At 36.3% G+C, this 26648-nt stretch overlaps 1 protein-coding gene across 2 annotated transcripts; it reads right to left on the reverse strand.

Moving 5' to 3' along the window:
- Positions 1 to 1724: 1724 nt before the first annotated feature.
- LOC306848043 (fibroblast growth factor 17-like) lies at positions 1725 to 10313 on the reverse strand. 2 transcript variants are annotated; one of them, XM_079382357.1, is made up of 5 exons: positions 9837 to 10313; positions 9444 to 9480; positions 8757 to 8937; positions 8108 to 8214; positions 1725 to 2391 (listed from the first exon to the last, which is right to left on the reverse strand). In XM_079382357.1, the coding sequence occupies exons 1-5, from the start codon at positions 9866 to 9868 to the stop codon at positions 2101 to 2103; spliced, it is 648 nt and encodes a 215-aa protein (XP_079238483.1). In that variant the 5' UTR covers positions 9869 to 10313; the 3' UTR covers positions 1725 to 2100. The 2 variants fall into 2 exon arrangements, with proteins under 2 accessions (XP_079238483.1, XP_079238484.1); XM_079382358.1 differs by having other exon boundaries at positions 8757 to 8901; positions 9837 to 10298.
- Between the last annotated feature and the right edge of the window lie 16335 nt (positions 10314 to 26648).

Here is a 26648-nt window from a genome sequence, read left to right on the forward strand (position 1 = left end):
TTACTAGGGATAATCTTACAATTATATTGGCTTTTCAGTGGATCAGCAGGCTTCAGGAATGATATCAGCTCTCAGCAGCTGTTGTGGTGATTTGAGGTTATGAATATGACAGGCCCGTTGAAATAAATTAGACAAGTGTGTTGATCTCATGCACATGTGTGTTATAGAAATAGCAATATCAGTCAGAAATCAGTGGATGCTGTGTGCTCTCATTTTTATGTAAAGCTCACATGATATTGTTAAAAATAGAAAATGCGGGATTACATGAATAAAAGTGAGGAGAGAGTTCACTGTGGGAAAGACGATACCAAATAAATCTGCTGCAATGTTGCTTTTAGAGCAATTGTTGAGATATTCAGCATGTGATGAGTCATTGGTTTAATCTCAACATACTGAAAAAAACCTAGTCTTCATTTGAATGATAATGCAGATCAATTTAATGATAATGCAGAACGTACAACAAGAACACAAGAAAGATGCCAAAAATCACCCGTATACAGACAGCAGGGCGTTATATTAGCTGAAGAAGCAGTCTGGCTTCCAGCATGATGTTAGTGATGCTGACAAACACTTTTTTTAACGTGTCAACCTTCATTTTAACTTATAATAAAATCTATACAACAGCAGAGAAGAGGTATGACCTAAAACCCCCACAGGCTGAATCTTCGTTTTGCCATGTGCATGATATGCATCGTCTCCCTGAGCACTTGAATGTGTCTGCAGTGTCAGAATCATGGCAGTAGGTGCTTCTCAATCTGTCCATCCACCCTTCACTCTTTATCTGCAGGTACAATCACTCTCCTCAGACATTGTCAACATCAGTGTTGAGGGAAGTTACTTTTAAAAGCAATGCATTATAATATTGTGTTTTTTCAGAGTACTTTTGCTTGTTTTAATATAAAAAAGTTCTATTTTTGGCAAATATAAAAGCCCTTTCACACATTTCACAAAGCGAAATCAATAAACCTCAGGCTGAAGGAAATGTAAATTAAAATCTGTACAGCAGAGAGCGCAGCTCAAACACATTTCATCTGTGCTGCCATTCTTGAAGAAAGTTCAACGCTTACTTCAGCAATGAAACACAAATGTGATGTTTAACATTCATTTAACAGTCATTTTTGCTTATTCATGAGGTTGAATTATATATATATATGGGTAGTTGATAAATAAAAATTGGACTGTCCAATAGTGTGACATAGCAAAAATTTAGAAAAAAAACAACTTAACATTCAAATAACATGAGAAAAATGTATCTTCATTCTTAGAGTTACAAGTAGCATGAGGTTTATCTTCAATGTTAGTGTTTTTTTTGTTTTTTGTTTTTTTACATTTTTCTGTCACACCATAGGACACATTGATACGTCAACTATATATATATATATATAAATATATATATACAATTACTTTAGTTATTTAACTTATGTTACTTGTGATGCTTTATCACCTGGTCAACGTATATTTATTATATGTATATTACTAGTGGGCGAATTGAGAAAAAGTACTGGTCAAACATTTCTTGTGGTCTGGAGGTGTTGTTCCCTACTTGGAGATAAGAAAGGTACTTTTCAAAAGTTTGGGGTCAGCCAAGAGTTTGTCACTCTTGATCAATTTAATGCATCCTTGTTGAATAAAAGTATTAATTTCTTTAAAAAAAAACAAAATCATACTGACCCCCAAATTTAGTTGCTGTTAAAAGTACATTAACAGATAGCAAACAATCATTTGGAGACTCGTATTTATTCACTTCGATCCCAGCCACATGAGGTAAAGTCAAACATCTTCAGTGGAAACTGATGTTGATTTATATTTCATTTTACGTTTATATTCCCCTCAAAGGGAAATAGCTTTTTTATCGTGTTTAATATTGAGCATATTGTCTTAAAGTCTTTACAAAAATGCTCACACAACACACATACAAATACCACCTTAATTAACTATATACATTCTCTTTTACTATCTTACCATATTTACAAGTCACCCCAATGAGCATCCATGCATTCAGTGTTGCTGACTTTTTCAAGTCCGAAAGTACGAAAATATATCAAAATAAAGCTGCCTCTTCTTATTATTAACAGTCAGATGAGTTTGTGTGGCATGGTGTTAGGAAGCAGAGTGGGGTTTTCTGTTGCGTTTCGCCCGTCGGGTCGGTGGAAAGCTGATGAACTCAAAGTGTTTGGGTTGGTCCGAGTTTGGGAAGGGGAGTGGTCCTTTGTGGAGGCGCTTGATGAAGTGAACTTCCCGCTGGTTCTCCCTGGTTTTGGAGGCCTTGATGGGTCGACCCTTTCTGCTGAAGGCCACGTACCAGCCCTCATATTTAGCGTTCTGGAAAGCAGTGTAGTTGTTCTCCAGGACGATCTCGGTGAAGATGCAGTCCCTTCCTCTGCCATTAGGCTGCGAGAAACAGAGAAGAAGCCACGTGTAATTTCACTGAACTTTAAACTCAAAACAGGTGAATATCTGTTACTAAATAACTCTTTATTAATGATCAGTTACTTTAATAATACATTTAATTTACATTATTACTTATAAAAAATGCTTTTTTTTCCCCACACTGAAAATAATTTTAAAATGTACCATCTGAATCTGTCTGCTGCATTCTGACTTTTTTCTGTGCTGAACAATTAATTTTCATATAAAGAATATATAATTTTGTATATTTTTATTTTAAGATATAATTTCTTATTTTTTGATCTGTTATTGCGGTCTTTTAAAATATTTATCAAATAAATTAAGTAACAAAGCCAGGGTTTATTTTATGTTTTTGTCATTATTACATTATTCCACATACGTATATTTAGAAATAATATATGGTAAAAGAATATACTTAAGTTTCATATATCTATATATATACAGTGGCCTCCAAAAGCATTGGAACAGTAAAGACAAAATTGCTCTGTTGGCTGTGGAGTCAAGACATTTACAAATATGATTAAAAGATGAATATGAGACAAAACTACAGAATGTCACATTTTATTATTGGGTGATTCAACACATACATGTTTTACCAGCTAAGAAGTTCAGCACTTTTATAGTTTCATCCCTCTATCTGATGTGAGCATAAGTATTGGAGCAGTTGCCTCACAGGTCTTTCTAAGTGATCAGCTGTGTCCTGCTGCATTAATTCTTCAGATATTAAAAACAGGGAATGTGTCGTATCAGTTATATCCATTACTTCTGCATTCTGAATCTTGCATTCGATGATGACACACACAAACCAGGATGAAGATGAGGGAGCTGACTTTGAGAGAAAAGTAAGCAATTTGGATGCTAAAAGAAAAGAGGAAGTCAATTAGAGCTCTAGCAAAAACAAAGGGCATGGAGAAATCAAGAGTTTGGAAACCACCAGCGATACCAGCAACCAACAACGACCTGATCGGCTGAGAAAACAACAGTAGTTGATGACAGACAAATCATAAAAGCTGTGAAAATGAATCCTAAAAGACGTGTCTTCCAGAAAGCTGGGGTGATGCTCTGACAATCTACTGTCCTCAGGAGACTTTAACACAGAATTACAGATGCTACACAGCAAGATGCAAACCTCTGACCAGCACCAAAAATAGAAAGGCGAGATTAGAGTTTGCAAAAAAGCACAAAGGTGAGCCAGAAGAGTTTTGGAACTGTGTTTATGGACCGATGAGACAAAGATGAACCTTTATCTAAGTGATGGGAAAGTAAAAATGCGGAGGAAAAAAGGGAACCGCAATGATCCCAAGCAGACAGCCTCATCTGTAAAGCATGGTGGAGGTGGTGTCATGGCATGGGCATGCATGACTGCCTCTGGAACAGGCCCTCTCAACTTTACTGATGACTTAATGTATGATGACAGTAGCAGAATGAATTTGGAAGGGTACAAAACCATCTTGCCTACCAATATTCAAGAAAATGCCACCAGATTCATTGGGAAGTGCTTCATATTGCAGGGCTCGCAAAATCGTTAGCCCGACATTACGGGGCTATTGTGTTTTCCAGTCGGGCTACCAAAATGCATCGCTGCCCTGCCCGACGGGCTACCTTAAATACAGGGATCCCACGCAATGTTCCATTTAACCGCACTCTTTTTCCACCGCGGCCGCGCAGAAGAAATAATGTGCCTCGCGCACACAAAAATGAGTTGGGAAGCCATTTGACTGAATGCCGCCAGTAAAAAGGAAAGAATAGCAATGCTCGGGCAAACCGCTATAGAGCTGATGTCACGACCGAGTTAGAACCGGTTTCATAGAAAGAGAAGGATATGCACCAAATGAGTCTCTGTAGAAACTCAATACTTCAATGGTTGCGGAGCGCTCAACACGAGAGACAACACAAACACAATGACATGTGAAATAAAACGTCCTCATGTATTAAAGAAGAGCGGCTTGATTAAGTGCTGGAAATAGCGGAGGATGGGTAACAAAACTCTGAAACATGTAGAGTCTCACACAAGAGAGACTCAATTCATAATGATGTTTAGACAGCTATAGAAGAATTCATATGTTCACGGTTTTTTATATTTAACTTACAGATCTCAGCTTAAGTAGGTATTCTATTCTATTCTATTCTATTCTATTCTATTCTATCAGTTTAAATAGTTTGTTTTGATAATATATTATGTTAGGGCTATATTATAAACCTGATAAATAATTGACCTTGTTTTTGAGTCTTTGACTTTGAGTCTCTTGCTCATCAAGGCTGTATTCATTTCAAAAATACAGAAAAAACTGTTATATAGTGAAATATTATTGCAATTTCTAATATTGGTTTCCTATTTTAATACCTATACTATAAAATAGCATTTATTCCTGAGATCAAAGCTGTATTTTCAGCATCATTACTCCAGTCTTCAGTGTCCCATGATCCTTCAGAAACCATAATCATATGCTGATTTATTATCAGTGTTGAAACTGTTGTGCTGCTTCATATTTTTTTGGAACATGTGTTTCGTTTTTCTTTGATTCTTTGATTAATAAAACATTTAAAAGAACAGCATTTATTCAAAATAGAAATATTTTCTAACAATAGAAGTCTTTACTATCAATTTGATCAATTTAACACATCCTTGCTGAATAAAGTTTAACTTTCTTTAAACTTTTTTAAAGTATCTTTAAAAAAGAAAGAAAAAAAATTCTGACCCCAAACTTTTGAATAGTTTATATTGTAACACAAAATCTCTATTTTGACTAAACACTGTTCTTTTTAACTTTTTATTTTTTTTTAAATATCACAGGTCCCAAAAAATACAGTATATATAAAAAAATAAAAAAGCAGTACAATTGTTTCCAATAATTGATTAAAAATCAGCATATTAGAATGACTTCTAAAGGATCATGTGACTCTGAAAATACTGCTTTGCTTCACAAGAATTAATTAAATTTTAAAGTATATTAAAATAGAAAACATTTATTTTAAATTGCAATAATATTTCACAATATTATTTTGTGAAATAATATTCAGTATTTTTTATTTAGTTAAATTAATTTTCGGGCTACCACAATCTGAAGAGTACCTGTCCGAAGGGCTACCAGGGATTTAGAAATTTTGCGAGCCCTGTATTGCATCAGGGCAATGACCCAAAACACCCTACCAGTTCAGTCAAGGAATTGGAAATGGAAAGTCTTAGATTGCCCAAGTCAATCTCCAGATTTAAATCCGATTGAACATGAATTTCAGCAGCTGGAGAGGAGAGTAAAGGCTGAAACTCCCCAAAACAAGCAACGATTGGAATTGGCTGCATTAAAGGCTTGGAAAAGTATTTCAAAGGATGAGACCAAGAGTCTGGTGATGTCTATGGGTCACAGACTCACTGCTGTGATTGTGTGCAAGGGATCTGCAACTAAATAATAGCTTTTAATCTTTTATATCTGCCTTATGTTCAACTGTCCCAATACTTATGCTCACATCAATGAGTGGGATGAACTCTAAAAGTGCTGTTCTTTTTATTTGGTAAAACATGTATGTGCTGAAACGGCTAATAATAAAATGTGACATTCTGTAGTTTTGTCTCATATTCATCTTTTAATCATATTTGCAAATGTCTTGCCTCCACAGCCAACAGAGCAATTTTGTCTTTACTGCTACAATACTTATGGAGGGCACTGCGTGTGAATATATATATATATATATATATATATATATATATATATTAATATATAATTTTGTATTAATTTTTTATTTTTGCAGGTGTTTTACCTATATATATATTATCTGTGTTTACTGATGTAATAATGAATAACACACTACAGTTAAAATTATAATCAGTTTATTATTTTAGTCAACACATAAAAATAAGTGTACTTATGTAAGGCATGACCAATTAAAAGGTATTATTATTAAAGCTTAATGATTTAAAATATACTTTAAAGGTAAAACCTTTAATTTGTCATTATTACAAAGTGTACTTTCTGAAAGTGTACTTAAGTGTGTTAAGAAACATAATGAAATATGTCTCACTTTGAGTGCACTTTTGTCACCATTAACATTATATTTTCTGCAAATATTGTTTGTTTTAAGATTAGAAGCACACTTCAAGTTCACACTCAATACAACTAAGCACACTTCTTTTTCAAAAGGGTTGGACTTCATACTGACACCTCGCTTTATAAAGTTTTGTTCATAAACTGCAAGTAGCTATACTGGTCATGTGATCACAACATGGCAGCCACCATGATGGGCCGCACCACCAGACTTTGAATTACTTTTGGAAATATGGAATTACTAAACATCTAAAACAAAGTACTTTCAGATGGCTTGGGTCTTATGTAGCAGTGTTTTGACTCGCTCTGCCCATTATTTATTCTTCCTCACAGCCTGTGCCCTCATCTCTCAACATGGTTCACTTCATGCTCTCACTGTCTCCATCTAGTTGTCCCAGCGCTTTGTCTCATGGCCAATCCAAAGTGCTGAAGACATTTTTTCCACTTCCGTGAAGGAAGAGGTGGCTTAACATCTGACTAAACACAGAATGGGTGTGAACGCTGTTTCCTTCTCAGGCCTGGCCGATGAGTCTCAGTGATCTTCGTTCTCCTGTAGAAGATGCCGTTCAAACCATCTAGCCGCTGATCGATATGTCCTGATAATACCTCACCCATCACAGCATTTGCACAGACAGTGAGTTTTGTATTGAAAAGCGCAACTTTGGCATTTTGATAACTCCTTTTGTTTTTAACAGTAAATGTTATGAGTTTATGAGATATAATATGAGTTTGGAGTGAGATGAGGGTGGGTAGATGATAGAATTTGTATGTTTAAGTAAATCATCATTCAAGATGTGTTTTGATTAATCTGACCAAATTTAGATTTCTGTTATCACGACCAGGAGTTTTCAATCTTTTAGATGCCTCAAACCCCCAAATATGATCATCCTCATGCGAGGGATCCTAAAATATATATTTTCATGCATAAAAGCCCAATTTATACTGATTTAAACTGGTCTACACTATGCTAATTTAAAATATTATCCGAAAAATATAGTTTTTACATTTTGTACTCACTACTGTTAGATGGCATTTTTATTATTCATTTTAAGCAGGTTTTTATTAAAATTAGTAAATAAATAACATTTTTACTGTTTATTTATTTTTATGTTTACTTAGTTATTGTAATATATCATTGTAATTATTTAATATAAATTTTTATTATTTATTTATTTGTTTACTCATTTATATCTGTTTTTATTTGCTCTTTTTTTTTACCATGTATTTATTAATCTATTTATTTTTACACTTCTTAAACTGTTTTTCTCTAAACTTTTCATGGCCCCTGGCACACCACAATAGCTATATGTGTGTGTCTGTGTAATATATTTATATATAATTTTAATCAAATTTTGCATTTATTTATATCGGGGGGGGGGGGGGGGGTTATTTGCTTATTTTAATCTTATTTTTACCATTTATGTTATGCAAACATTTATACACTTTTCTCTGCAAACCATTGCAGCCCCCCCTGGGGTCCTGGACCCCAATTTGAAAACCCTTGTTTTAGACCACACTTTTACCCTGCAACAGTGACAGGCATACAACTTATCAAACGTTTTTATGCCGTGCAAAACCCAGTTGGCTCAAAAATCTAATACACTTTCCCCAGCAAACATTAAAATACATTTCCTGCAAAGTAAGATGGTGGTGCATACCTTGCCCACTAGCTTCCCCCTGCGGTTCATGCACAGGTATCTGTCACTTTCTGCTCCTTTGATCCGAACACGACTTCCGAAGGTGTCCGTCTCCACATAAAGTCTGGCTGTAATGCGACACAACTGTTAGCAACAAACAAAACACGGTAGCCTTGAATAGGCTCAGTCATAGAATAAACTGCAGTCATAATGAAAACATACCCCAGTTAGCTCAACCTTCTTGAGTGCAGTGTACAAGTAATTCTACCTGACCTGACCCTTGAAAAGTCACCTTTGTTGGCATAATCCAATATAATCAGGCTGATTCAGTATACCAGTTAATTTAGATGTTGCAACATAAAGCCTCACTAGTTTTTTAGGAACTCAGTATATTTGTTACAAGAATAGAGATTTTCAAGATGACTCCACATGACCCAGTCTGACCTCCCATAAGTCCTGGCTATAGTCAAATCAGTCTCATTTCCCCTTGCTGTTTGAAGCAAATTAACACATCCTAATCAACACAAAAGGGAAACGATTAGGCAAAGACAAGTCTTTTGAACTATCAGCGAGTTCCTTTTCAGCCAATAAAGCAATCAGACGCGAAAACTGCGCTATCTGCACCGAAACCTGCCGTGAGTTAATTAGTGTAGATGAATGCGCCACTCACCGAAAGTGTTTCCGTCCTCGGCCGTGGCGCTCACCCTCTTGCCCTGGATCTGCACGTGTCTGCCGCTGGTTCTGCTGTACAGCTGATAGACTCGAACCTGCCGCCGGCTCAGCTGGTCCGTCAGAGAGCCCTGTTCCCTCACATACTGCTTAAAATTAGGAGAAGGGTGATTCTTCTCCCCCTTTTCGATGCAAAGGGAAAATAAGATCACATATATGTCTCTCTCTGTTGCTGGAATAGAAAACCTTTTCGTTTAGTAAATGCCAGCAAGAGCACTGATCTAACTCTAGTCTATAATCAGCAAACCATACTATGGAAAATGGTTTAATTCTAATCTAGAGCAGTGGTTCTCAAACAGGGGCCCGCTAGAGGGCCTCAGCAAACTTAAAAGAAGCCTCAAATGATTTCAATTTATTTGAAATAAGTTACATGAAAGTAGCTAATCCATGTTGACTTCCTATCCTATTTTAATATGTCCAAATGTTAATTTAATGAAGAACATACAGTTTTTTATAAACGTTAATCGATTTTGAAGCTGTAAAAGTATCAAAGGAAGCACACTGGAGTCAGAAAGGTTGAGAATCACTACAAAACTGACTATTGCCGAAGCCGTGCAATAAATATGACACACTTTAACATGTTACAAAAAAAAAAAAAAAACACGAAAGAAAATTAATAAATATTTACCTGCGCGTGACACCACACCACGAAGAAGTGAAAAGAGCTACAAAATAAAACAAAAGTAAGGAAAGTTAGTCAATATGCTAAATATTAAAAAAATACATGTATAATATTGTGTAAATTAAATCATATCAGCACATTATGTAATCTTGAGTTCAGAGAAGATTTTCTTATAAAAAAGAAACATTTTCACTATATAAGGTTTTTAAATAAATCGTATGGTTCTTCTGAGATTAAAAAACGCTTTGTTTGTTTTTTAAACAAACAAAAAAGTATAGGAAATAAACATTTATTCCGGAACCCAAATGTTATTTTGTAGCGCCAGACAGCATTTCTTTCTGCGACATATATTTTTAAGATTAAAAGCCTATAAATATAGCTAAATATCAATATACTCACATGTACAAGCAGCGCTGATTTATTCCATACATTGTGGGAACGCAAAGTATAATGTCGTATCCAGGGTTTTCCTGAATGATAATCCAGCTCTGTGATCTCTCGATTAAATGAGCTGAGTCAAATCCATACACCAGTAAAGAGTCCAGCAGCGCTAGATCTTCAGATGCGCGTCTCCGCAAACACACATAAATCCGATTAGCAAAAAAACGATCCACATGTAGTCCAGAAGATTATGGAGTTCCATCATATGTGTTTGTAAAACGCAGGTCGTTGTCTAAATCATAGTTTTGATGATAATGGTGCAGTGTGTTCTTGATGTTGTGTTGGCACTGTCACTTATGGAGAGGCGCAGCGCGCTCTGCGCGTCTGGATCCCTCACTGCGCCAATGTGATAGACGCCAAGATCCCTCCCATGAGTGTTGCACCTTTTTCCCCTCTTCAGAGACTCCTGAGCTGTGTTCTGCTAGATGAGCATGTGGAGGTGTTTCTAAAGTCTACAACATTCAAATCAACTGCATGACCATGTGACTATCCACAACCTACAAATTTCTGGAGTGTTGAGAGGCCTCCTAATTTGGTCCCATCTGATGGATGATTAATCTTTCAGAATGAACTCTGATGTCTTCAGATCATCCTCTGTATTTAAAGCTTTGAGGTGCCTGAGAAAGGGGTGTGCAGTCTGATGCTTGGTTTGTTAGGGCCCATCTCAGTGTTGGTCTTTCCCCGCAAAGGGGCTGCGGCTCACACCTTTTGCTAACCTGGCAGCTCTAATGAGAAAACAATGGTGGCTTTTAATCACAGGACTCCAGCAGGCTTTTGTTAGCTCATGCAGAATCAACATCAAGCACTAACGATATAACGTCAACAGGATGCTCGATTTCCGACGCATAGTTAAGTTGCGTCGCAGCAATTAGTGCTGTCTTGCAAGTGTGACCATACCAAAGCCACCACTTGGTCCCTTCAAATGAAAATTCATGTGAACTTTTCCACCCTAGAAGAGTGAAACTCAAGGATTATATACTGTCAATCAGTGTTGTTTAACTGGTTTGTGCTTCATAACACAGATTGGTTATCAAGTGGTGACCCAACACAACCAACCCATATTTAATGTAGTATGTAATTTAGTTTTGTTTATCATTTTTGAGAATCAGGACACGTCTCACAACCTGGCCATGTTGGAATCTAATTTGTCTAGTCAAAAATGTCAATCTGTGTGACAAAATACAAGTTTGATTGGATGAACCAAAATCTGTTTGTGGTTAAAATGTTGAAATATGTATTTTGTGAGTTTCACAAGTTAATTATTTTGCAATTTCCTCATCTGCTATCTGCAACCTATTATATTGTGGCATATTTTTGAATCAAGACCCACTGTTAAGAGGTTATTTATTGCTTTATATATATAAAGTTATAGATTTTTTATCTTTTTTATCACACAATGTCCTTTTATTCAGTTTATTAATGGTCTAATTTGCTGAATGAATTTAAATTCACACTGATTCTTTGGTAACTGTCCATCTGACTGGGCATGATGGCGACAGACATGAGCATGATTGGTGTATATTGCAATGTGTTCTCCACCCATCAGTTTGTATTTTGCTAACGATAGACAGATAGTCGGGAGGTGTGAATAGTTATTGCCAATAAAGGTGGGTGAGACAGGTGTGTGTCTGATGTGAATGTAACCGGGGGACTGAATAATAGCACAAGTCTTTATGTTCTAAATCTTGCAGAAGTCTATACATGCTTTTTCACTGATATCTGATTAATTAAATAAAAAATTCAAAAATGAAAATAAAAAAATAAATCGAATATGTATTTGATTAGTGTTAATTTAAATTAAAATTTGTAATAGTATTTTTTTTTTGTTGTATTTATTCAATTCAAGCAAAATGTGCTAAACTGATCTGAGAGTACTGTACTGTACTCCAATTGGTAGATAAATGCACAATCAAAATAGCCAAAATATTGCCAGAATATATAAACAAACATGCAAGAGGTGAGAAAACATTATTATCAACAGGCATTTCAATGGACCTTTTCATGTTTTCAGGGTTCTCTGAAGCAGAAGTCATCATAAACTGAGAAAAAAATTGGTATAGAAACAATTTTCACTCAGAAATACAAAGAAACAGCAAGTAACATATTGAATTAAATGTCATTTTGAAGTAGAATGACTAAAATAGTATTTTCTCATTAAATCTTTTATTTTTCAATAATCATTTTTTACAGCGTAGTTGGGTGATTTTATAGTGGTGAACAGAAAATACAACAAAAATTATTTTTGCATTCCCATTTGACACAATAGCAAATGAAAAATCCATGATTGTGTCTCTATGACTTTCCAATCAAGATATTGATTACATGGTCAGATATGAGGAAGATGTGAAATTTGCCATCACTCCCCCAGTGGATGTATTAGAAACAGTCACATAGCAGCTTTAACTATGTTAAATATTTAATAATTTAACTATATGTATATATATATATATATATATAATGTGTGTGTGTGTGTGCACAAAACTTTTAGATTTGCAATGTTAAAAACAACTATGAAATAATAACTCTGTATCATCACAGTCTGTAAAAAGGGTTCATTCATCCAAAATCTGCTTTCTGTGAAATTGTGTGGGTGCAGGTTCCAGGTGGACCTGCCTAAGGGCTATAATATTTAAAGCGATGTCCTGCAAAACTTCTCTGCTGCCCTCATAGAGTTATGAGAAACGATGTGAATTCCTCACCTATTAAGAGACAATGTCCAGTGGTGGGAAATCAAAGGAAGACAGATGTTTATTAAACTGTGATCTGACCCTCAGAACTGTTTGACATACTGTACATTTAAACAGTCACACCCTGACAGACACATAGAGACAAAGCAGCTTTTGCGAAAGCTTGAGCTGAAGACCCACAGAGGCTCTTCACTTGTGTGTGTGTGTGTATGTATGTGTGTGTGTGTGTGTGAACGGCAAGCATCAGAGGGCTTAAGCAGTGGATCTTCTCACCAGACCGGAATTCCGTCGGCCCCAGCAGGATGCCAAGGGTGTCGGCCACAGTTTTTTAGGATCGGGCGGCTCAGAGCAAGAGGGATGTGATGTGTCCTTATGAAACACCACACGTCTAGCACCCCCCCATGTCCCTCTCCCACTTTTTTTCCCCTCCCTTGCTTCACCCCCTTCAGTTTACGAAGCGGCAGTGAGATCTGAGGCCCTGAAACCTGATCTTATTTATTCACGTCTCGAGCTTTGCTGGTGCTACCTTAGCGATGGAAATAAACCAACACAAGAGTCTCGATCAGACACCTAGCAACAGAAACCTAGGTAGCAGTTCCCCCAACCACAGCCCCGGCCCAGAATATACCCACGGGTATCCCGTTAAATAAAGACTGGGAGATGCTGTAAAAAAAACAGCACAGATGACAAGTGGACATGGGATCTTGTTTGGGTTCAGAGCTTCAATGTCAAAGTGTTGACATGTGATGACAGCGCACAGACATGTTGAGCCATTCATTTCTACCACAGTCGTGTCCCGAATGGCCCAGGTCCAACATAAGCAGCTCTAAAATTAACTAGTTATAAAACATAACACATTAATCTATTTATTGAGTGATTGCTAATTGACAACGCATATGTTGTAAGAGCCACATGTTGTTTGGTCATCCTTGTATTCTTAGAGCATGCAGATCAGTCACTTCTTTTAGTGTATGTGATGATGCATCTCAGAATGAAAATTTGGTTATTATTTATTAATATTCATTTCATTCTGTATTCTTTGTTCATTTTTGAATGAACTATCCCTTTAATGAAACATCTACAGTGGTGTGAAAAAGTGTTGGCCCCCTTCCTGATTTTTTTGCATGTTTGTCACATTTTAAAGTTTCAGATCATCAAACAAATGTAAATATTAACCAAAGATAACACAAGTAAACACAACATGCAGTTTTTAAATGAAGGGTTTTATAATGAAGGGAAAACAAAATCCAAACCCACATGGCCCTGTGTGAAAAAGTGTTTGCCCCCACCCCGTTAAAACATAACTGTGGTTTATCACACCTGAGTTCAGTTTCTCTAGCCACACCCAGGACTGATTACTACCACACCTGTTCTCAATCAAGAAATCACTTAAATAGGACCTGCCTGACAAAGTGAAGTAGACCAAAAGATCCTCAAAAGCTACACATCATGTTGAGATCCAAAGAAATTCAGGAACAAATGAGAAAGAAAGTAATTGAGATCTATCAGTCTGGAAAAGGTTATAAAGCCATTTCTAAAGCTTTGGGACTCCAGCGAACCACAGTGAGAGCCATTATCCACAAATGGAGAAAACATGGAACAGTGGTGAACCTTCCCAGGAGTGGCCGGCTGACCAAAATTACCCCAAGAGCGCAGCGACGACTCATCCAAGAGGTCACAAAAGACCCCACAACAACATCTAAAGAACTGCAGGCCTCACTTGCCTCAGTTAAGGTCAGTGTTCATGACTCCACCATAAGAAAGAGACTGGGCAAAAATGGCCTGCATGGCAGAGTTCCAAGACGAAAACCGCTGCTGAGCAAAAAGAACATAAAGGCTCGTCTCAGTTTTGCCAGAAAACATCTTGATGATCCCCAAGACTTTTGGGAAAATACTCTGTGGACTGACGAGACAAAAGTTGAACTTTTTGGAAGGTGTGTGTCCCATTACATCTGGCGTAAAAGTAACACAGCCTTTCAGAAAAAGAACATCATACCAACAGTAAAATATGGTGGTGGTAGTGTGATGGTCTGGGGCTGTTTTGCTGCTTCAGGACCTAGAAGACTTGCTGTGATAAATGGAACCATGAATTCAGCTGTCTACCAAAAAATCCTGAAGGACAATGTCCGGCCATCAGTTCGTGACCTCAAGCTGAAGCGACCTTGGGTTCTGCAGCAGGACAATGATCCAAAACACACCAGCAAATCCACCTCTGAATGGCTGAAGAAAAACAAAATGAAGACTTTGGAGTGGCCTAAGAATCCTATTGAGATGCTGTGGCATGACCTTAAAAAGGCGGTTCATGCTCGAAAACCCTCCAATGTGGCTGAATTACAACAATTCTGCCAAGATGAGTGGGCCAAACGTCCTCCACAACGCTGTAACAGACTCATTGCAAGTTATCGCAAACGCTTGATTGCAGTTGTTGCTGCTAAGGGTGGCCCAACCAGTTATTAGGTTTAAGGGGCAAGCACTTTTTCACACAGGGCCATGTGGGTTTGGATTTTGTTTTCCCTTCATAATAAAAAAAACTTCATTCAAAAACTGCATGTTGTTTACTTGTGTTATCTTTGATTAATATTTAAATTTGTTTGATGATCTGAAACATTAAAATGTGACAAACATGCAAAAAAATTAAAAATCAGGAAGGGGGCCAACACTTTTTCACACCACTGTATGTATACATATCTATGAACTTATTGACCTTGAAACAGTCAGGAGGGTCTTCAGGATCTAATTTTCAGCTTTTATTCTGCATGTTGGTTACACCACATGACTTTGATTCTGCCTCTTTTTTTTAAATATATGCATAAGCAATGAAGCAGTTTTGTTAAATATTTACTACCTGGAGTAATACTAATATTTTCTACCTGAACTCTTTATCACACCTGCTCTCAGTTTTGTCTTTCATCAACATTAGCCTTTAGCGTGTGTTAGTGTACTGTGAGCTGCAAGTGAAAGGTCGATTGGTGGTCTCCCTTAACAGCTTAAACCGCATCGTAAAAAAACTGGACCATAAAGAACAACTGGCTACTCGTTTCTGACCCCACAAAAATAGAGACAAAGCTTCAGAAAGTGGGTGGTCCGGTCTCTATGAAAAAAATTAGCGTTGTGTGAGGGTGAGGTTAAGTTCTTGTCTTCATAACACCTCTAATGTGCTTTGATTAGAACACAGTAGCATGGGATCAGAAAACTCCTCACCTGAGACGCCTGAGACACAACAACAACAAGAATCTGTAACACACTGCTGAGCAGAATGAAAACCTTTAGACGAGCCAATAACCTACATGTCCCTCATAATGAAGTGTTTAGGGCGGATTAATGGCTAATTATTACACTGTCCACTGACCCTTTGTTTTACCCCAGCCATTTGCAAGCTGACCATTTGAGCTTGCCAAATTTGACACAGCTGACACAGGCAATAAATTTGAACTAGTTCCACCTCCCCCTTGATCTGTGATGAGGCCTAGCCCCTCACCCTCACAACAAACACACTCCTTTAGTCACAAATCCACAGTTTAAGATCTACCCAGAGTCCTAAAAGCTCATCACATGTTCTGACTGTTGAAATTAAAGGGTAAATTGGAAATCAGGTGAAATGGAATCAGACAGTGGTCAGATTGTCCCAGGGTGATGGTCATGTGACATGAAGGGAGCTTTAGATGTCAGAGGGTCACATGACTAGTAGGTCTTCCAAGTGGTGGCACTTATTTTTAAAATATTTGACTATCAAATAACTAAACTAAAATATAGCATAAATATGCACTCAAAGATTTAATTAAAATAGCACACTTATAGTAATACATTCTTTCTCTCCTAAATGTTTAATGTTATCATAATTATCAGGACATGTTTTATCTATTTACAGCAATTATTCTGTAAGCAACTGACAATGACAGGAGTAGTCATAAAAGAAGACACACACACACACATATATATATATTATTAGATATTTTGAATAATAAATAATATTAAAATATTTATGTGCTCTAACATAAACATACAAATAGTATTGGGAATGGTTTGAAAAGTTCATAAGTTTTCCACTTTCATGTTGTACCAATGTTTTTAGATTTTGAATAAATATTGCACATAGTCTGACTATATGGATTAATTTTCTATTTTATTTTTGGAGCTTGGCAACATAAACCCAACTTTTTCTTTATGAAAAGCAGAAGCTTAGACATTCTGCCTAATATCTCCTTTTGGGTTTCACAGAAGAAATTAATAATACAGGGTTAAAATAATACATGACAAAACTTTACAAGGTTAAATAATGCATAAAATAAATAAATAAATATATTTACGTATGTGTGTGTGTGTGTGTTTATTTATTTATTTACGAGAAAACATGGAGAACCAAACCTTTAAAAATGTTATAAAAAAAAAAACTTCACTTGATCCACTGGGTGAGGTGTTTTCTCTTTTAGATTGATTAGACACTGTGTTGACAGAGTGACGTATGTATGTATAAATATACTTGTATACCTCAGCATGCATGAGTTATAATTTTGCATGCCAGGACCAAAGCAACTACCTCAGTTAAATCTTGATTTTTCAACATTAGTACTTCACTGAATTTTGATATGCTTGAATCTCTGGGACTCTCTAAGAGAGAAATACACAAATCCATAAGGGACCTGGTCCCTGACTGTCCACTCAAATGTGGAAAGTTGAGTTTGTGTTCCTCAATTAACACCCAATAGCTGCAGACAGCCGCTGACTGCTTCGTTTGCCACCCGTCCCGCCGACATCTCAGAGCCCAAATCCAGTCATGTTACTCAGTCTCCAGTCATTCTCACACGGGCAGTTAAAATAGCCGCCTGCTGGACAGTGAGGAGGGGGTTGACAGGCACGGCCTGGCCTGCTTTGCCCAAGAGCACTCAAACATCTGTGTTATTTTTAAGAGGCAAAATGTCAGCGTGCAATGAACAGACGGAAAGAAGGACCATGTGTGGCAGAATCCGGGGCTCCGGTCACAGCCTTATCACCGGACTGGTGTGACCATCACTGGGGAACTGAACAAGACAGAGAGCCAAAGCTGTGATTATTGCTACTAAATATTAAATGATCAATTTAAAAACCTTATGAGTCAGTTTCAAATAATGATGTCTTCTGTGGTTTATTTGGGGTTATTAAAAGTGAAAGTAAAGACTATGTAGTCTGTTGCAACAATAATATTTTATTGAATACTTTCTTTTTAACTTTTTGTTCATAAAATCAGTCTCACAGTTTCCACTAACATATTGAGCAGCAAACATGTTTTCAGCATTAATAATCAGAAATGTTTCTTGAGCATCAAATCAGCATATTAGAATGATTTCTGATTATTTATTTTTTTAGGTAAGTGGTTGCAATTAATTTATTTTAGCTACATTTAAATACATTTAGTTGACTCATTTTCCACAAAAAAAAAATAATTAATTGTAGCTAAAATAAATTTTTTGCAACCACTTATCTTAAAAAATGTAGTATAATTTTTTTTCAGTGTAATGATGCTGAAAATTCAGGAATAAATTGCATTTTAAAATATATTAAAATAAAAAACAGCTATTTTAAATTGTAATAATATTTCATAATATTACAGTAAAAATCTTACTAGGTAGAGTATATGTGTATATAAATTTAAAAATGTAAAATCATTATTTATTTAAATAATTATTTATTGTTTATTCGATTGTTTATTTACATTTTGAATTTTAATCAAAAATATTTTGATGTTTTCTTTGTGTCACACATTGATGATTTGGACAAACTTACGATGAAATTTTTTTTTAATATACAGTATAAAAGGAATAAAATGCATTCAAAATACAAAATGGCTTGTTGGTTATACCATACCAACTAAATTAATACAATTTTAAAACAAAGCTGTTTCACATCTTTAAAAGCAATAATAAAATATTATTATTACTTTCACAAGGAGACTTGATTCCTAATTTGCTTGATTTACATCTAGGGGAGAAAAGGCATGATTCTGATTATCTTGATCAAACAGTAACAGCTTTTTAATAAATAGGCATTTATCAACGGTTGGTTCTGTATACAGACTGACGTGACCTCCATGTCCCAGAGGAGATGTATGCGTCCATTAGATCAGCAGTCTAGTCTGCGGCTGCAGGGTCTCGTCAGCGGTCATATTGGGGACTCATGTTGTCATCAGCAAACACGAACACTTCAGCACATTCATATCACACATACACAGACACTCACAAACACACCGCAGGCTCCATTAACAGTTCTGCTGAGTTCTACAGAGCCACTTAAAGTTCCTTATTGTGTGCTTTTGAAGAGCACTGATGCATTCACTCTGAGGGAGTTCATTTGTTTCGTCAGCACACGGCAAGTGGACCAATAGCCGTGCTTTCATCTGGTAAAATTAGCCTGTGAAACATCTCATCGTATTGCTCACACATTAACACATTAGCAACTCTGAAAACACTTTGATTCGCCCAAGCAGGAGAACATACCACATGTAACGCCCAAAATTCATACAGAACACAGGACGTGAGACCTACATTAACATAATGGTTGACGATCACTAATGATTTGCAGGCTTTGTGTTTGATATGCTTCCTCAAATCATGTAGCACATTAAGCAGATGTATACTCTTCTAAAGCACAAACATACAGTTTTTCACCTGGTGGATGATAAAAAAGCACAAAAAAATTATTTTGACTGAAGGAAGAGCCAAATCAACTCCAGAGACCAAGAAGACATGGGCTCCTTTAAAGTGGGCCAGTAAGCAACAACTTGGAAACTACCTTGCAACGATGAAGCAATCACCCAGAATATCCCAGTAACACATCTTAGTAAATATACTGAAACAGCCTCATAACCATTGGCAACACCTTGGCAACTGATACCCACATGTTAAAAACACTCAAAACATATTAACAACTGCATAGCAACACCTTGGCAACCACCCACAACACCCTAGCAACTGCATGAGAACAAACTTACAAGTAGGGGTGTGCAATATGAGCAAAATCTTATATCACAATAGGAATAATTTTAGTTCATGATAACGATATATATATCACAATATAGTTATTTTTATTTTTTTTGCTTTAAATAAGGTCTTTATTATATCCACGTTTTTGATACCATGGAAATTTCATAATTCTTGTTACCAGTGTCAATGTCACAAAAAACTAATACAGCCTAAATTTATACAAAACAAAAAAAAAAAAAAAAAAAAAAAAACCTCAAGCTTACTGAAGGCAAATAAATAGTCAGTGATTAAATAAGAATAAGAAACTAATTACAAGCAATATGACAAAAAACTACAGTAGAACATAAAAGAAATGCTACATACTTCGTATAATCAAATATCAGAATCAGAATCAGAATCAGAATGAGCTTTATTGGCCAAGTATGTTTACACATACAAGGAATTTGTTGTAGTGACAGAAGCTCCACAGTGCAACAGAAAGACAGTAACAGGACAGGACACAGGTAATGAAACAAAATAACAGGAAATAGCCAATGACCAATGTACAAAGCAGCAAAAAAAAAAGTAAAAAATACACAATATATAATATATAATATAGGCGACTATGTATGTACAGGTCAAGTATGTGCAAATTAGAAATGAGAAAATAAAATAAGTGAGTTTGGTGAATGGATAATGTATTAGTTGTGTGTTCTACGTTTATTTATTGAGTGTTCATGAGATGTATTGACTGAGGGAAGAAACTGTTCCTGTGTCTGGTCGTTCTGGTGCTCAGAGCTCTGTAGCGTCGACCAGATGGTAACAGTTCAAAGAGGTTGTGTGCTGGATGTGAGGGGTCCAGAGTGATTTTACCAGCCCTTTTGCTCACTCTGGATAAGTACAGTTCTTGGAGAGTGGGGAGGGTTGTACCAATGATTCGCTCAGCAGTCCGGACTACTCTCCGTAGTCTTCTGAGGTCAGATTTGGTAGCTGAGCTGAACCAGACAGTTATTGAGGTGCAGAGGATGGATTCAGTGATGGTAGAGTAGAACTGTTTCAGTAAGTCCTGTGGCAGGTTGAACTTCCTCAGCTGGCGAAGAAAGTACAACCTCTGCTGGGCCTTCCTGACAATGGAGTCAATGTGAATATCCCACTTCAGGTCCTGAGAGATGGTGGTGCCCAGGAATCTGAATGACTCCACTGCAGTCACGGTGCTGTTCATGATGGTGAGTGGGGAGAGAGCAGGAGGGTTTCTCCTGAAGTCCACGATCATCTCCACCGTTTTGAGCGTGTTAAGCTCCATAAATATAAAAACACTGCATATTTTTCCCTGTGTAAATTAAATATATATTTATTCTTATTAAAGTTATAAAAGTGATTTAGTCAAGAGCAGTGAGAGATTTTCTCTCTTTTGTTGTTTTGTCAGCAGGAACATTAGACTGCTGTCACTTTAAGAGCTGCCCGGATCCAATGTACTGTTTACACGTATGTTTTCTTTCTCAGCTGTTTTCTTTCCCTTAAGACCTAATTTACTTTGTTAATGAGGATGATAGCCACATATTAAAATAACACCTTCTGCTGCCTTATCAACTGCATAGCAACACCTTTGCAACCACCCTAGCAACTGCATAACAATACACTTAAAGTTGCTTATTACACCTTAGCAGCCACATTAAAACACTCTATAACATCCTCAATGCTTTGGATACTGATAACCACACATTAAAAAACACCTTAGAACAGCTTAGTGACTGCTTTTTATAACATTCTCACAAAATACTGCTTAGAGAAAAACCCTGGCAACTACCCACAACACTGTAATAACTGCATAGCAACTGTCTAAAAAAGTATTTACAACACTTTAACCACCATGTTGAAACACCATGGTAACCATCCTGAACACCTTAGAGACACTGAGAACACTCAATTTGAACACTCAGAATGCCTTAGAAAATGCTTAGCAACATCCTAGCAACCACATAACAACACACATAAAATTACTTAAAACATCTTACCAGCCTGGTAACCATCCAGAACATAAAAAGCCACACATTAAATAAACTTAAAACACCTTAATGACTGCTTTTTATAAGCACCTTGGCAAGCACCTACAATACCTTAGCAACCACATAGCAACACAATGAAATCACTTTGCAACCACATTGAAATGCCTTAGTAACCATCCTGAACATACTGAGCTACACATTTAAAAAAACACTCAGAATACCTTAGCAACTGGCAACCACATAGCAACATACTAAAGCACTTAGCAACCACACTGAAATGCCATAGTAACCATCCTGAACATACTTATAGCTGCATGTTAAAAACACACCCAGAAAACCTTTGCAACTGCATAGCAACACCTTAGAGACCACCCACAACACCCTAGCAACCACATGGCAACAAACTAAAATCACTTAGCAGCCACATCAAAATGCCCTAGCAACCATCCTACACATACTGATTGCTACACATTAAAAAACACACAGAAAACCTTAGCAACTGCATAGCAACACCATGGCAACCACCCACAACATCCAGCATCTCTTCCAGGCAGCAGATACCTACTAGAAACTACAGGAGTGTCAGAATGGTTGACTTTTTAAAGTATGACTCTGAGCTGCGTGTGTGTGCGCAACTGCATAGCAACTGCATAGCAACACACTAAAATCACTTAGCAACCACATCAAAATGCCCCAGCAACCATCCTGAAAATACTGACAGCTACACATAAAAAAAAGAATATCTTAGCAACTGCATAGCAACACCTTGGCAACCAGCAACAACACCCTATCAATCGCATAACAACACACTAAAATCACTTAGAAACCTCAATGAAATGCCATAGTAACCATCCTGAACATACTGATAGCTGCGTGTTAAAGACACACCCAGAAAACCTTAGCAACTGCGTAGCAACACCTTGCCAAACCCCCACCCCCACCCCACCCTAGAAACCACATAGCAACACACTAAAATCACTTAACAACCACATCAAAATGCCCTAGCAACCCTCCTGAACATAGTGATTGCTACACATTAAAAAACACATAGAAAACCTTAGTAACTGCATAGCAACACCATGGCAACCACCCACAACATCCAGCATCTTATTCAGGCAGCAGATACCTACTAGAAACTACAGGAGTGTCAGAATGGTTGACTTTTTAAAGTATGACTCTGAGCCGCGCGTGTGTGTGTGTGTGTGTGTGTGTGTGTGTGTGTGTGTGTGTGTGTGTGTGTGTGTGTGTGTGTGTGTGTGTGTGTGTGTGTATGTATGTATGTATGGGGGCAGCTGTCTAGCCTTTGACTCCGCCCCTCCCCTTCCCCTCTCTCCAGCCTGTGAGTCTGATCTCTCTGTAGTTCACACCTGATCCCAAACCACTGCACTTCACACAGGAATTTTCCATTTTCTATTTTCTCTAGCAGCCAGTCCGGCCCTTCCTTCCACCCCCAGCGGCCCCTACAACTGCCACACACACACACACACACACACACACACACACACACACACACACACACACACACACCATATATGCCAGTAACAATCTGTAAAAAAGTGTGCACACTAGATCACCACAACACACCACTGTGTACTCACACCTTCATCTTAAAGAGCAACAGCCATTTATGCTTTGTAAATTGTTTTAAATTCTGAGTGTTGTTGTCTTAAATTTGGGAGGTTCTTTCAGTTAATAGGAGGCTTATGACAACATCTGGTTTTTAAAAGACATGCACCTCATAAAGTCAAGAGATGCATTGCATTTAATATGCTTTGGTCAATAATTCCTTTACTTTCTGTTCTTTCAAAGTTTTCATGACTTTACTATTATTCTAAAATTATTAAAATAGTAATAATAATGAATTAAGTGTCCACGTGTTTCACTGGTAGTGTAAGATGTCAGAATGTTGATGAGGAGAAATTTTAAGAAAATGTTTTATGTATTTTATTTATTATTTTTATAAGATGATAATTATAACTATTTTATTTTATTTTCATTTATATTTTTTATTATTTTATTCCAGTAATTTTTGACAGTAGGCGGTCATTTAGCGTGGGAATTGTGTGGTTTTATTCGGGTCAGCCGGCATGCCCTCTTACCTGTCCCTGACCCCTGAACTCCCCGTCAATCTCTCTTCACCTTCCTTTTCTCTCATTCCTTCTTCCTTCTCAATGATCTCCTCACCTCCACAATCTAAAGCCGCATCTCTCACTGCAGTGACCTCTCAATCACACCTGCTCCAAAGTAAAATGCAGAAAGCGCTTTCAAATATTTGATTGTTTTGTGTGTATGTGTGTGTGTGTGTTAGTAATTTTTGAAATTAGGTTTTCCTACTCAAGTGTACTGCATTGTGGGATACAGTATTACACACATGCAGCTGAATTTGTAATGCTATTTAATAAATTTTTAGCATGCACCTGAACTCAGCAGATGAAAAAGTTAGACAAAGAACATGCTATCTTTGCCTCATGCACGCTTCATCCCAGCAGAAAAGAAAAGAGAGTCACTTTCTCAGAGTTTAAAGCTGAGCTTAGCATTATGTAAGCCACATTGTTAGTACACAGAGCTGAAGACAAAGGTAAACCTGACACTGAGGATGCGCTGGGGTGGCGGGAAAAAACATAGCTGCTGAATACTGAGCAGAGATGTACAGTCCTTGTGAAACATATATACACTTTTAATTGTACTGCCCTTGAAGTGTACTTCAAACCTTAAAAGTATATTTTAAAATATTACATAAAAGGCTACTTAAGTATATTTAAAGTCATACCCAAGTAAAAAAGTAATATATTTAAAATGCATTTAAGTATAGTTCAAATCTATTAACATATTTATTGACATATCACTCGAAACATTAAAATGATTCAACTTTATTTGGAGTACTTCTTTTACACAATGCACATTTCTTAAAATTAAGCCTAAAACGTGTTTTAGTGACACTGTTGATGAGGATTGTATGATCTTTGAATAATATCAATCTTTAAATGCAAGATATTTAAAGTGTGCATGAAGTATACTTGCAATAGTTCCACTTTAACACAATCAAATATACACCTCAGCATATCTATAGTTGGATCTCAGCACTACTTCAGCACAATTAAAGTGCATTTAGTACAACATTAGTTGCTACAATTTAGCAGACTTTAAGAATACCAGGTTTGTATATAACAAAAGTACAAATGCAGGGTATTTTTATTAAGCACAAAAATATGTAAATGTATTTGTAGTATACTTAGCATAAAATGAATGTATTTTTAATACATTTTAGTATATTTATTTGTCATTCTGTCCTCATTTACTCACCATCAAGTTGTTCCAAACCTGTATGAGTTTCTTTCTTCTGCTGAATACAAAATAAGATATTTTGAAGAATGTTGGTAACGAAGCAGTTGACGGTAGCCATTGACTTCCATTGTATTTTTCCCCTATAGAAGTCTATAAGTCAGTGTCTAAGTCAACTGAATGCAAACAAACAAAAAAACAATGTTTATGTAGTTATTTAGTTATTGGTTATTCAGAAGTTTGTGCTCCTTTAGAAACATCAGTGAAAAAGGAAAGTATTTTCAAAATATGTTTGAAGATTACGAATGACTTTTTAATTTTAAATATCATGTGCACAGATCAATTGCTCAAGGAATCGGCCGGGAATGTGTATTAGGAAAGTGAACCAGGTGAATTTTTCATGTTGACTTTAAACTTTCTATTTGAAATGTGAGATCACTGGACACCTTAGCATTTGACTTCTTGGAAACGCATTCGGTCACTTCAGATTCGTCTCTTTAAACACACCAAATCAAATGCTCTGTCCAGCACAGACATCAGCACACAGAGAGTGATGGAGCGAGGCTTTGATGCTGTGTGTGTGTGTGTGTGTGTGTGTTTGAGGTCGGGCAGGGAGCAGGGTAACAGAACACCGCTGCAGACAGCACTTAAACACTCAGTGAGAGACACTCTCTCAGCTCCTGTTTCCAGTCACCTGTGCGGATGTGTGCGCTGAGGTGAGCTCTGCAAGTTGCTACAGGACCCCCAACAGTAACAGCACAGGGGCCACACTCATCCCAGCACTAGAGTAATGAGAGAGAAAAGTGAACGAGAGAGAGACAGTGGTTACCTCTCACTGCTGATTATCTGGAAAAAAATTGAGAAACTTAGAATTTCATACTGAAGTGCTTTTTGTTATGTGCATAATATCACAAAATTATAACAAATTACCATGTTTACATGGTTACCACATTCAACGTACTCTTAAAAAATATTATGGGAATAATGTTTACTTTAAAATAATAAACTGACACTTAATTCCATGTTATTTGCAACTAAATAAAATGCTGTTTCAATTTATATTAAAAGCAATTTAAGAATGTTATTGACCCTCTATAAAATACATCTTTATATGTTATTTAATTATTACTTGTATTGTCTTTGAAATATAGTTAAAGTGTACTGCTGAATATACTGACAATCATTTATTGTTAACTAAAATGTCATGTATTTAAATATATTTATAATTTATTATGACGAAGTTGCAATTCAATAAATTTAAAATATATTTATTTTAAATCTAATATCAAATAGAACTCTGCAGTTAAAATGATAATAAATTACTATTATGTTTAACACATCAAAATAAGTTCAAGTTCATCTAAAACACAGTGATTTAAACATTTTTAAAGTCAAATTTAAACTTCAACGTACAAACTGGGAATTTGACATTATCGCAAAGTGCTTTTTTAAAATAAACTGTTTACTTACACTTAAAAGTACACTTAACTTGCGTTTTATTTCAGAAATGCCTGCAAGAACAGAAGTACATTGCACATTCAATACAATTAAGCATGCATAGATTTTAAAAAATTAAGCATAAATATAACATTTATATAATATAAATATTTCATCATGAAATCTATTTCATAATGACAGAATTATATTATATAAATGTTATATTTATGCTTAATTTTTTAAAATCTATGCATGCTTAATTGTATTGAATGTGCAATGTACTTAATAATGACAGAATTATCATATTTGACGTGACTTTTTCTTGAATGTGCGTAGCTTCACCTTCCACTGAATAATGTTTCATTGTTATATTGCTTGCCAACCTTAAACAAACTATTCAGGCTAAGAAACTAGACTATTATG

Source organism: Barbus barbus, assembly GCF_936440315.1.
Source record: "Barbus barbus genome assembly, chromosome: 28".
Taxonomy (NCBI): domain Eukaryota; kingdom Metazoa; phylum Chordata; class Actinopteri; order Cypriniformes; family Cyprinidae; genus Barbus; species Barbus barbus.